This window comes from Somniosus microcephalus, chromosome 7, assembly GCF_052327205.1.
Source record: "Somniosus microcephalus isolate GS21.2 chromosome 7, FLI_Smic_1.0, whole genome shotgun sequence".
NCBI classification, from domain to species: Eukaryota; Metazoa; Chordata; class Chondrichthyes; order Squaliformes; family Somniosidae; genus Somniosus; species Somniosus microcephalus.
The window spans coordinates 166,260,391-166,272,898 of NC_140993.1; the positions used below are offsets into that span (position 1 = coordinate 166,260,391).

The 12,508-nt window shown below is 45.7% G+C and overlaps 1 protein-coding gene across 2 annotated transcripts in view; it reads left to right on the forward strand.

Annotated features, from left to right (window-relative positions):
• Nucleotides 1-12,508, forward strand: part of LOC147114993 (cysteine-rich secretory protein LCCL domain-containing 1-like) — a 114,872-nt gene that overhangs the window by 22,254 nt on the left and 80,110 nt on the right. For both annotated transcript variants that reach the window (XM_085993187.1, XM_085993188.1), the window contains 3 exons: nt 6,875-6,993; nt 7,091-7,223; nt 9,758-9,873. In XM_085993187.1, the coding sequence (XP_085849313.1) occupies nt 6,875-6,993; nt 7,091-7,223; nt 9,758-9,873 (368 nt within the window). The remainder of the gene's footprint in view (nt 1-6,874; nt 6,994-7,090; nt 7,224-9,757; nt 9,874-12,508) is intronic.

Here is a 12,508-nt window from a genome sequence, read left to right on the forward strand (position 1 = left end):
CAAATTTAATTTGAATCAAGTTGATTTGACGTGAATGCGGTCTCTTGTAGATGTTTACATCAACCACTGTGCCATCCAAGTTTTTGGACTGTCTAGTATCAAGTGACACCTGTATTGATTCCTAGGGCAGAAAGGGCTAAAAATTGAGCAGCGCCCCGGAAAAATTAGCGCACCCCGCTCCAGAAATTGAGTGGTTGCGCTCCAAGAGGGAAGCGGGGCGCTGCAAGTCGATATCGCAGCGCGACGTGCTGCAGCGCCATGCACATCACGCCGCAGTATTGCAGGCCTTCCTCCCCTTCTTAAAGGAGAGGGGTCTTGTGCAGCGTGACCCGGAGCCCAGCTGGGCCCCCTGGGATTGGGAGTGCCGGCAAAAGAGTCCGGCACTTCTCTTGAGTGAAGTGCCAGGCTCTTGGAGCAAAGCCGGGTCAGGAGGCCGGGGACGGGAGTGCAGGCAGGTGCTGGCAGGCGGCCAGCAACAAAAATGGCCGCCCTGCACCTCGCCTTTAAATAGCACCTCCCTGGCCGCAGGTAGGCCCCCCTGACCCCGCGGTAAGTCAAGGGGCGCTCCCGTAGATCGCGGCCGGGACGCCGCGGGGCGCTACCGGTTAGCGCTGCCGCTACCCTCCCGCTGAATTTCACAGGAGGCGTGGGCGGCGCCGCGCCTGGACACTAGTTGCTTTGCGCCCCGTTAGCGCCCTCTTAGGGTGCTAACGGGAGATGCAAAGCAACCCAATTTTTTCCCCAAAGTGTTTTAATAAAACAGGTCGCGCCCCGGCCGCAATCTTCGGGAGCGCCCCTTGACTTACCGCTGGACGCTATGTCTGACGCGGTCAGGGGGGCCTATTTGCAGCCGGGGAGGCGCTATTTAAAGGCGGGGTGCGGGGCGGCCATTTTTGTTGCTGGCCGGTTGAATAACATTAACTTGCAATCAACTTTAACAGTCTGAAACGAAAGAGAGAGTATTGTAATCTAAACTAGGATTATTATAAATAACTGTGCAGCAATAGCAATTTTACTTTGGATCAGCTATAAATCCACAACACATCCAAAATTTCCAACTAAAACATAAGCAGGACTTAAGTGACTTTAGTTTTACAGAGCAAGTGGAGTGACGTGCTTTGTTTATTGGGAGGGGTAATTTCTGTGCTCATCAAGGTGAAAACAGCCAGTGCTGGGGAGTAAAACATTTTTTCCCTAATTTTGCCAGCTTTAAGCACTCGTAGCTCGGATGCATCAAAGCCAGCTGAAGAGCAAAGGTCCCTGTACTGTTCACCAACAGTAATCTTTACACCAAAATGATCCTCTCACTACACACCATAATGGATGTGAAATACTTTTCCATAAAACACATTTATTACTGTGTCAATTAACCCATTTGAAAGAATAGGAGAGTATTTTTTCTTCTGTGTGGAAAGTTAAAGGACACTTTTACTAAAATGTCATTGTTTACAAGAGGAAAATATACTCCATGACTGGAAGTTACAACATGAAACTAGATGCAGATGGACAAATACTCTTTTTTGATCAAAGCATGGCAACATAGTTCACTAGTTCTTCAGTTGGTTATCCCAAAAATAAAAATAAAACCATGAATACTGAAAATATGAAATAAAAGCAGAAAATGCTGTTAATACATAGGAGGTCATTCTGTATAAATTAGTTATTTAAATGTATATGGAATAATTTGGTTTGTGTGCAAATATTCTCATTAATACACATAAGTTACTTGAAACTTTTGTTTAGAGAAACATTTGCTCATGTGTGCACATGCTAGTCTAAGTCTATGAAAGCTTAGTTACCATAAGAAGACACAGATAATGTTTCCAGGAGCTGAAAGTGTGGCACAAACAGTAGATTGACCTCGCTGGTGGCTTGGTCTGGGAAAAGTAAGTAGAGCCGAGTGCCTCCATGGAGGGGAAATAAACAGCTAAATCCCTTGAGGCAGAAAACTGTTGAATGATTGAAATGCAAATGATGTGTGATCATGAATGAGCAGTCTTGGATAGGAAACAGGCTCAGATCACAAAAGAAGGTTTCTTCGTTCCGTAATTTGGACTACAGCAATTTTGTTGAGTCTAGAAACAGATACCAGTTTGTTTCTCTCCTACTTGATAAGGGCACTTATAAGTTGCATAACATTTCCTTTATGTTTAAATTACAACTATTGGTTACAATTTGTAAAATACATGCATATTAAATTAACAGTAACATTTTTCTGATAGTTGTTAGATTGAACTCATCAGTATAGGTAATGAAATAATAAGATTGGGACTGTGTTGTTATCACAGCTGTTAAAATAGATGGCCAGCATTAGGTACATGGACACAGAGCATTATTATAGCATCGACTTTACAGATAAAAGAGGCATAGGGAGAGGAAGGAAAAGTCATGTTCGTCTTTGTTTATTTCCTCATGAGAGCATTAGAATGTTCAGGAGCAGGAAGCAGCCGTTTGGTACGACAAATCTGTCCTTTTTTGGTAGACTTCAATCCAAGTAAAAATCTGTTCTCTTTGGACAGAATGTGCTCTCTACAGAAGAAACCTAGGGAAGGGAGAAACAAAAAGAAATGTGAGAACCCAAAGTCTAGAACTGAAAATACAGGGTGAGAAAATAGAAATTGAGGATATATGAATCTTAATAACACAAGTTTCCTTTCTGTGAAAAGGGAGGTGAATACACAGCTGACACTGGATTGCTGGAAATCAAAAACAGTTCGTGTGTGACATCACAGTGAACATCTGATGCTGTAAAGATAAAATGATGAGAAAACAATTTGCTTTTATTATAAAATATAAACACAAATATAAATTGCAAAAGAAGATGAGTACGAGGAATTTAGATGTCCTGCAGAAAAAAATTAAATCACAGGTTTATGCAAGCGTGAAAAAAAAAATCAAATTTTTTGTAATCTACCTATAACAGCAATTTGCATTTATGTAGTGCCTTTAACAGAAAAAAAGCTCTAAGGCACTTCACAACTAGAAACAGATAGGGAAATGAACACTGAGACTACTTGGAGGGGGTGGGGAGGGGTGGCGGCGGGGAGTGACCGGATTGTTAGCCGAAAAGATGGGTTTTGTAAAGATTGCTGTTAAAGGAAGGGAGAAGTGGAGTAGTTTGGGGAGGGAGTTCCAGAGAGTGGGGCTAAATTGGCTGAATGCACTGCACCAGTGGCGGGGTGAAGGGAAGGGGGACGCACAAAAAGCCAGAGCCAGAGGACCAAAAGATGCGGGGTGGGGGGACGGTGGTTAGTGGCGGGGAATATAAGGCTGGCTGAGGTTGTAGAGAGAGGGCAGAGTATAGTGGGGAGGGATTTGAAGATGAGTTTACTGTAGGGGCCAAAAACATTGGCTTTATCTTCCCAGTATTACATTGGAGGAAGTTGTAGCTGTTGCATGACTTGAATTTAGCCAGACAGTCTGACAGCATGGAGGTGGTTGTGGGTAGAGAGAAAAGGTGAAGAGGAACAGCTGGGTGTCTTATGGAAGTTGATTCCCTGCCTGTGGAAAATGTCACTTGGCAGCAGCATGTGGAGGAGGGTTCCAAGGATAGACCCTTGTGATACTCTGGAAGTGACAATGTGGATCTGAAAGTGAAGCCATTGCTGTAGATGTGTTGGCTGCCTTCAGATAGTTAGGAGTTGGACCATGCAAGGGTTGGCCCACTGGACAATAAAGGAGAAGGAAAATGTGGTAAAAAAAGACTTACATTTATATAGCGCCTTTCACGACCACCGGACGTCTCAAAGCGCTTTACAGCCAATGAAGTACTTTATGGAATGTAGTCACTGTTATAATGTGGGAAAAGCGGCAGCCAATTTGTGCACAGCAAGCTCCCACAAACAGCAATGTGATAATGACCAGATAATGGCCCAGAAATTCGGGTCTCCACGGGTGAGTATGCACGGGGTACTCACCCGTAGGCCCAATGGAAGTGCCGGTTTTGTGCATGCACTGCGCATGCGCGGGAAACCGGAACTTCCGTTCCCTTAAAGAAAGCGGTTCAGAAGTCGAACGCGTGTGCCAGAGAGGCGTGCGCATGGAACTTACGTTTTTTTTGCAGGTTTCTCCGGGAGAGTAAGTCTCCAAGAGTTACACATGTAAAAAGCAGGTGCAAGGCTTGCTTTTAACAAGGTAAGTGGTGAATTAATTAAAAGTAAAACATTTTTTCCACAGGTTTATTATTTTTATAAATACTTTAAAGAAAGGTAAGTTTATTTTTAGCCCCATTAGAAAATGTAATTAATTTTTTCAAAAATTTAAATTATTGTTTAAAATAGTTATTTTATGTAATTTATAGTTATTTTAAAAATGTGATTTTTTAAAAATGTATTAGAAGTTTTAGTGATGTTTTGGGGCTTATAGTATTTATAGTTTTGACAGCTCTTCCTGTCAATTTTATGAATGAAGCATTCCCTGCTACCATTGCCTCTCCATGGCCCACGTGATCCCAGGGGACGCATCGAACTAACTGCGCCCCTGGGATACACAAGCACTGCGCGCCGGCAGTTGGAGGAGGCCCAGGATCGGAATCCCACGCGGGCCCACAGCTCAACGGCCGGCGCGCTAGGTAAGTTAAGGTCGGAGGCTTGCACCCGCGGGATGCCCCCGACCCGAATTTCTGGGCCAATCTGTTTTTGTTATGTTGATTGAGGGATAAATATTGGCCAGTACACTGGGGATAACTCCACTGCTCTTCTTCGAAATAGTGCCATGGGATCTTTTACGTCCACCTGAGAGAGCAGATGGGGCCTCGGTTTAGCGTCTCATCCGAAAGACGGCACCTCCAACAGTGCAGCACTCCCTTAGTACTGCATTGGAGTGTCAGCCTAGATTTATATGCTCAAGTCCCTGGAGTGGGACTTAGAACCCATAACCTTCTGACTCAGAGGCGAGTGTGCTACCCACTGAGTCACAGCTGATACTGAGCTGCAGAAACCCTGGAAAAATGGTGTAAATGGTGTTTACGTCATTTTTCCAGGGTTTACGTAGCTCTTCTGCAAAAGTCATGGTGGACAAGCGGGAGAAGTCCCACAGAAATCATTGCTGATCAAGAACTATGTGGTGATGATTCTAAAGAAAAAATAACTTTATTACTAGGTGGTCCAAAAGCGGGATTACTTTACACCACATTACAGTTACAGGTTGAGGTTTCAACATACGAAAGCATAGTTTACGTCATAGAAAATTAAAAAATATTTCACTTTACAAAGTTAGACACAGTTGAGCACCTTCTTGTATCTTAATTGTAGGCCTGGACTAACCCACTTTTGTTCTTGCAGGTCTCAATTACATAGACTGCTCCTATTGTCTGAATACATGGAGTTTGGTTATCAACATTTTCCTTGAACTTGGAGAAGTCTAACATGGATTTTCAGGCTCACTTCCTTGGTTTTACTGTGGTTCAGTATCTCTCTGCCTGTCGCTTTCTTTGAGCTGCTCTCAGATCTCTATCCCTCTACAGGCTGTTCTTTGGGCTGTCTCTCTGCAGGTACTTTATTTTCTCTGCTAGACTAGAGTGCTCGGATCAGAGCACTTCCTTGCACCTTTGAATCAGCCGGATCAGGATTCCTGGCAACCGGTGATCTCTGCCACATGTCCAGGTCTGCACCCACAGGCACTCTTTCTTTCTTGCTCCCAGAGCTCTTTTCTGTTACTCTGGGGTTGAAATTCATCTTTGGTGGTAGCGCAAAATTGGCGATAGGAATCGGCAGCCCATTTTACACTATACCCGATACTCTTTTCCATTTACTTCTTGAAAAAGAATATTGGGCAGTGTAAACGGGCTGCCAATTCACTAATGCCCATTTTGCGTTATCGCCCAAGACATATTTTAACCCCTCTATCACGTTGTGCCCCTGTCCAGTTCAACTTCTCAACCTCTGCTTCTTTAGTGTTTTCATTCACTCTCTGTTGCACTTCTGGCCTCAACTCACTTCTCAGTACAGTCCAAGACTCTAGCCTGCTTTGTCTCAGTCCCAGGCCCTTGCCTACATGTTTGTCTTGCTGTGACTGTGAATGAGTCTACTATGCCAGCTCATGCTTTGCTTTCTGCTCTTGGCCTTCATGTGTTTCTGGTTCCTAATCTCCTGCAGTCATGTTCTGTCTCTCAGTTCCCAATTTCCTGCTGTATTTTCTTGGTTACGACTCCCTGAACTCACTTCTGCGCTTTATATTTACTAACTATTTCCCGTTAGCCTTTGCTGCTTCTAATTTATGTTTTTATTTCCCACACCCAATTTTTCTGCACTAATGTTCCTGTTCTCAATGGCTTTTGTTTTGCTGCTTTTCTTCGTTATCATTCTTTCTGCCTCCCCTACTTTCCCATTCATGTCGCTGCCCCAGTGGCTGCTTAGAAGCACATGAGTTAATACTGAAGATCACTTTATAATGTATTGTTTTATTCATCCACCTATTTAGTACAATAAGGGGGTAAAAATAATAATATCACATATCCCTTTAAACAATGGCCTCACTGTGTCATGGCAATGAGAACCTCCATGGTTGTTAGTGCATATCTGATATCTAAGGGTGATGCAATGCTGCCACTTTTGCATACTGTGAAGCAATTTTCAGCAGTAATGTAAAAGTGGCACTGTAACTGCGGAGTTAGGTCCCAATGTGATTCTGTCCGTACTCTTGAAGCATTAAAAATGTATGATCTGGGAGCCAAGTTCTGTGCATATGTATAAATAAGCATGCACAGAGCTCTCTTATGCTCTGCTGGTCTGCTCAGGAAACAACTGATTATTTTATGTTTAGCATTTTTGATTGATTAGTAATGTTACATTTTTAGTTTAAGTAATTCTGCTAGAAACATCAGTATCATCGAGCAGTGTCTCCAAACTATTTTTTTAAACTTCTTTCTATGCAGACGTGGGATATTGAACTGGAAAGGTCTTCAGAAGCTTGGGCTGCAGACTGCCGATGGGAACATGGACCTGCTTACCTGCTACCTTCTATAGGGCAGAATCTGGGTGCACACTGGGGCAGGTATTGTATGCAATACCTGACTGAGATAAATTAGATTGTTTGAGTTATGTTAGTTTTTGTCTTCAAAGATCACTTTTTTTAAATGTTAAATCCACAGATACCGGCCTCCTACCTTTCATGTTCAAGCATGGTATGATGAAGTTAGAGATTACATGTATCCTTATCCTCAAGAATGTAACCCTTGGTGTCCCTTTAGATGTGTTGGTCCAGTATGCACCCATTATACTCAGGTATGCTTGAGTTTACATAAAATCTTTAATGTGGTTGCTATTTTTTGTAAATGTTTTCAATGGTAAGTAGTTTTAATTGTAAAAAGAAATGCTTGAGACTGGGTGGCTCAGTATTTTAACATGCTGCCTCATTCACCTCTAAGACATAATTCAAAATCCAGCCCATGTAATGAAAGTACGATAGCAAAATACTGCAGATGCTGGAAATCCGAAATAACAACAGAAAATGCTGGAAAAACTCAGCAGGCCAGGCAACATCCGTGGAGAGAAAATAGAGTCAACGTTTCAGGTCAAAACCCTTTGTCAAGACTGAAAAAGCACAGGAAATGAAATAGATTAAAAGGCCAGGCTGGGAGAGAACAATGGAGAAGTGAAGAGACATTAAGAGGTATTCAAAAGGAGACGAGATGGTGATAGGACTAGTGGAGACAAAAGACAGCTTTAGATTAGGTGTGAAATGCGCTGGCAGAATGGGAGACAGCTGCCATGTGGGAGAGAACAAAAAAGGGGGGGGGGAAAGGGCCAAAACAAAGGTGTGGATAAAAAATAAGTAAAAATCTAATGGGGGCCGAGGTTATGATCAGAAATTGTTGAACTCGATATTGAGTCCGGAAGGCTGTAAAGTGCCTAATCGGAAGATGAGCAGCTGTTCCTCGAGCTTACACTGAGCTTCCGTGGAACAATGCAAGAGCCCGAGTACAGTGAGGTCTGAGTGGGAATGGGGTGGTGAATTAAAATGACAGGCGACCGGAAGCTCGGGGTCATCCTTATGGACTGAACGGAGGTGTTCCGCAAAGCGGTCACCCAATCTGTGTTTGGTCTCCCCAATGTAGAGGAGACCACATCGTGAGCAGTGAATACAGTATACTAGATTGCAAGAAGTACAAGTAAATCGCTGTTTCACCTGGAAGGGGTGTTTGGGGCCCTGGACAGTGGGAAGGGGGGAGGTATAAAGGCGTTTGCACGGGAAGGTGCCGGGCAAAGGGGAAGTAGTGCTGGGGGTGATAGAGGAGTGGACTAGGGTGTCACGGAGGGAGCGGTCCCTACGGAATGCTGAAAGGGGAGGTGAGGGGAAGATGCGTTTGGTGGTGGGATCTCTTTGGAGGTGGCGGAAATGGCGGAGGATGATCCGTTGAATGTGGAGGCTGGTGGGGTGAAAGGAGAGGACAAGGGGAACCCTATCGTGGTTCCGGGAGGGAGGGGCAGGGGTGAGGGCAGAAGCGCAGGAGATAGAATGGACACGGTCGAGGGCCGTGTCAACCACGGTAGAGGGGAATCCTCGGTTGAGGAAAAAGGAAGACATGTCGGAAGCACTGGTGTGGAAGGTGGCATCATCGGAGCAGATGCGGTGGAGATGGAGAAACTGGGAGAATGGAATAGAGTCCTTACAGGAGGCGGGGTAGGAGGAAGTGTAGTCCAGGTAGCTGTGGGAGTCAGTGGGCGGGGGGGGGGGGGAGTCCGGTATTGAGTCCGGAACAGCTCAAGGAACAGCACCTCATCTTCCGATTAGGCACTTTACAGCCTTCCGGACTCAATATTTTGTTCAACAATTTCAGATCATAACCTTGGCCCCCATTACATTTTTACTTATATTTTTTATCCAGACCTTGGTTTTGGCCCTCCCCCCTTTTTTTTCCTCTCTCCCACATGGCAGCTGTCTCCCATTCTGCCAGCACATTTCACACCTAATCTAGAGCCGTCTTTTGTCTCCACTAGTCCTATCACCATCTCATCTTGTTTTGAATACCTCTTAATGTCTCTTCACTTCTCTTTTGTTCTCTCCCTGCCCCCAAACTGGCCTTTTAATCTGTTTCATTTCCTGTGCTTTTTCAGTCTTGACAAAGGGTTTCGACCTGAAACGTTGACTCTATTTTCCCTCCATGATGTTGCCTGGCCTGCTGAGTTTTTCCAGCATTTTCTGTTGTTATTATTAATTAATTAATGTTCACTTTTAGTTTCCTGCAAGCCACCAAAAGGGCTATAATAGAATTTTTTTTACAGCCTCCTAAAACTTAAAAGGTTCAGTTTCCTCTCCTTTGTGGCTGAGGAGCACTCACCTTCCAGGCGCAAAGCCTTTACATTGCTCAGAGAGTTCCTGAGAATCCCCTGAGGGGGGCAGAGTGATTACACACCAAGAAGGCACAGCGATACAAAAGAAGCAGGAGAAGGTGTAGCCATTCCTCCTGCCGCATTTTCCTCACCCAAAGCCCATTTTGCAGGCCACCCAGAAGTGGGCCTTGGGTCCTGCACTAAGCTGCTCTCAGAATTGATCATCAAAGTCGGCACACTATAAGGAGATGGAGCCTGGAAAATGGTAAGTATCTTTTCTTTACAGGTACTGGACACCATCTTTGGGCCTGGAGGCTTTCTGGCTATTGTTTTTACTGAATAATTGTCAATAACTGTGAGATCATGTGATCCAGTTATTATAGTTGGCTTGGTATGATTATGAATACTTCTTGTCAGTACCTCTGTTAATGTGAGGGTATTGCTGGATGCATTATTACTTTTTTTTTATATTGTCTTTCTTCTAGGTAGTATGGGCAACAAGTAACAAAATTGGCTGTGCTATTAATTTATGCACAAACATGAACATCTGGGGCCAGGTGTGGCAAAAAGCCATCTACTTAGTTTGCAACTATTCTCCTAAGTGAGTAAAGCTAAATAACTTGTAAAAGTAAATATGTATTCTGTTAGTATATTTGAGAGAATTGGTATAAAATTGTATATCTTTTTTAAGGTAGTATATTGTGTCTTTTATCAACTAAATACTAAATATCTATATATATAAAGGAATCGATCTGTCTGTCTGTCCTTCTGTCTGTCCTTCTGTCTGTCCTCGGGTGTGCGTCTGTCCGGCTATGCGCTCGAAAGTTACAGAGCATACCTACGCGTGCGCTACGTCGAAAGAAAGCTCACCGTTCCAAAACGATGGTAAGCGTATTTACGTTTCGGCCGGACAAAAATTGCGCCCGCGGTATCCGAAAAACCTTCAACATTCCGCTCATTATCCACTCATTACCATAGAGTGACATTGAGGTCGACCAATCGTACGGTCGACCAACCCGATGGTCAACCAATCAATGCGTGGCGGGGGCGGGTTCGTCGCATGTGCAGCCGGGCCCTCCAAGAGTCGAGTGACAGGACGATTGACCAATCCTATGCTTCGGTGACATGACGATCGACCAATCAGTGCGTGTGTGGGCGGACCTTATCGTTCTGAACTGAGGTGAGTGGCCGCCATCTTTATTCTCACCTTCTGTGTGTTTATTGTCTGGGTGGGGCCTAATCCTTCAGAGACTATAAATACATTAGCTTAGCCTTCTTTCATCAACAAAGAGACGGACACTGGCCTGAGTACACGTGAGTCACTTGGAGCATTGAGAAGCGAGTGAAATTTTCTGTTGTTTTGTTAGGAGCGATTTTTTTTTTTTAATCTGTAAAACGTAAAATCACAATGTCTAAAACATTAAAACACAATGAAGATGGTGTCCCATCTTCTTAACAGCCGTTTAAAAAAAAATAACTTTTGGTGTTTTCAGCAAGAATGCGCGTTCCTTCTCCGTGGCAGCTTTTTAAAAACATTAAAAGACTTTCAAGATGGCCTCCCATCTTCTTAACACCCGTTTATAAAAAAAAAATTTAAAAAAAATTTCTGTTGGTTTCACAGACTGCGCGTTCCTTCTCCGTGGCAGCTTTTAAAAAACATTTTAAAACTTTCAAGATGGCCTCCCATCTTCTTAACACCCGTTAATAAAAAAAAAAAAATTCTGTTGGTTTCACAGACTGCGCGTTCCTTCTCCGTCGCAGCTTTTTTTTAAAAATAAAAAAATTTCTGTTCGTTTCACACTGCGCGTTCCTTCTCCGTGGCAGCTTTTAAAAAAAAAAACATTTCTGTTGGTTTCCTTCTCCATGGCAGCTTTAAAAAAAAACATTTCTGTTGGTTTCACAGACTACGCGTTCCTTCTCCGTGGCAGCTTTTTAAAACATTAAAAAACTTTCAAGATGGCCTCCCATCTTCTTAACACCCGTTTTAGAAAAAAAATTTTTTGCTCTTTCGCTGACCCCCTCAAAACACTCCTCCCCTCCTCCCACTCTCCCTCCTCTTCCTCCCCCCCTCCTTCTCACTCTCTCCCCCCCTTCTCACTCTCTCCCCCCCCACTCTCTCTCTCTCTCTCTCTCTCTCTCTCTTTCTCTCTCCCCCCCCTCCCCGCGCTCCCCCCTCCCTCCCTCGCCCCCCCCCTCGCCCCCCCCTCTCCCTCACCCCCCCTCTCCCTCTCCCCCTCTCCCTCGCCTCCCCCCTCTCCCTTGCCCCCCCTCTCCCTCGCCCCCCTCTCCCTTGCCCCCCCTCCCTCGCCCCCCTTCTCCATCGCCACCTCCCCTCTCCTCTCGCCCCCCCTCCCTCGCCCCCCTCTCCTCTGCCCCCCCCTCTCCCTTGCCCCCCCTCTCCCTCGCCCCCCTCCTCCCCTCGCCCTCCCCTCTCCCGCGCCCCCCTCTCCTCCCCCCTCGCCCCCCCTCTCCCCCTCGCCCCCCCCCTCTCCTCGCCCCCTCTCTCCCTCGCCCCTCCCTCTCTCGCCCCCCTCTCTCCCTCGCCCCCCCTCTCTCCTCGCTCCCCCCTCTCTCCCTCGCCCCCCTCTCTCCCTCGCTCCCCCCTCTCTCCCTCGCTCTCTTCCCCCTTCTCTCCCTCGCTCTCTTCCCCCCTCTCTCCCTCGCTCTCTTCCCCCCCTCTCTCCCTCGCTCTCTTCCCCCCCACAGTCGCTCGCTCTCTTCCCCCCCACAGTCGCTCGCTCTCTTCCCCCCCCACAGTCGCTCGCTCTCTTCCCCCCCCACAGTCGCTCGCTCTCTTCCCCCCCCCCCACAGTCGCTCGCTCTCTTTCCCCCCCCCAGTCGCGCTCTTTCTCTCTTCCAACAACATGTCCTCGAAAAAGCCTCGGCACCGCCGGGCACTCCAGCTAGTCTATCTATCTTCTATCTTATCTTATATCTATCTATATATATAAATCGGTCGATCTGTCTGTCTGTCTGTCTGTCTGTCATTCTGTCATTCTGTCTGTCATCGCCTGTGCGTCTGTCGGGCTATGCGCTCGAAAGTTACAGGGCGTACCTACGCGCGCGTTACCTCCAAAGAAAGCTTACGCTTCCGAGACGGTTTTAAGCGTATTTACGTTTCGGCGGGCTAAAATCCCGCCCGCGGTATCCCAAAAACCTTCAACGTTCCGCTCATTAGCATCTCATTATCCGCTCATTAGCGACAGAGTGACCTCGAGCTCGACCAATCGTACGCC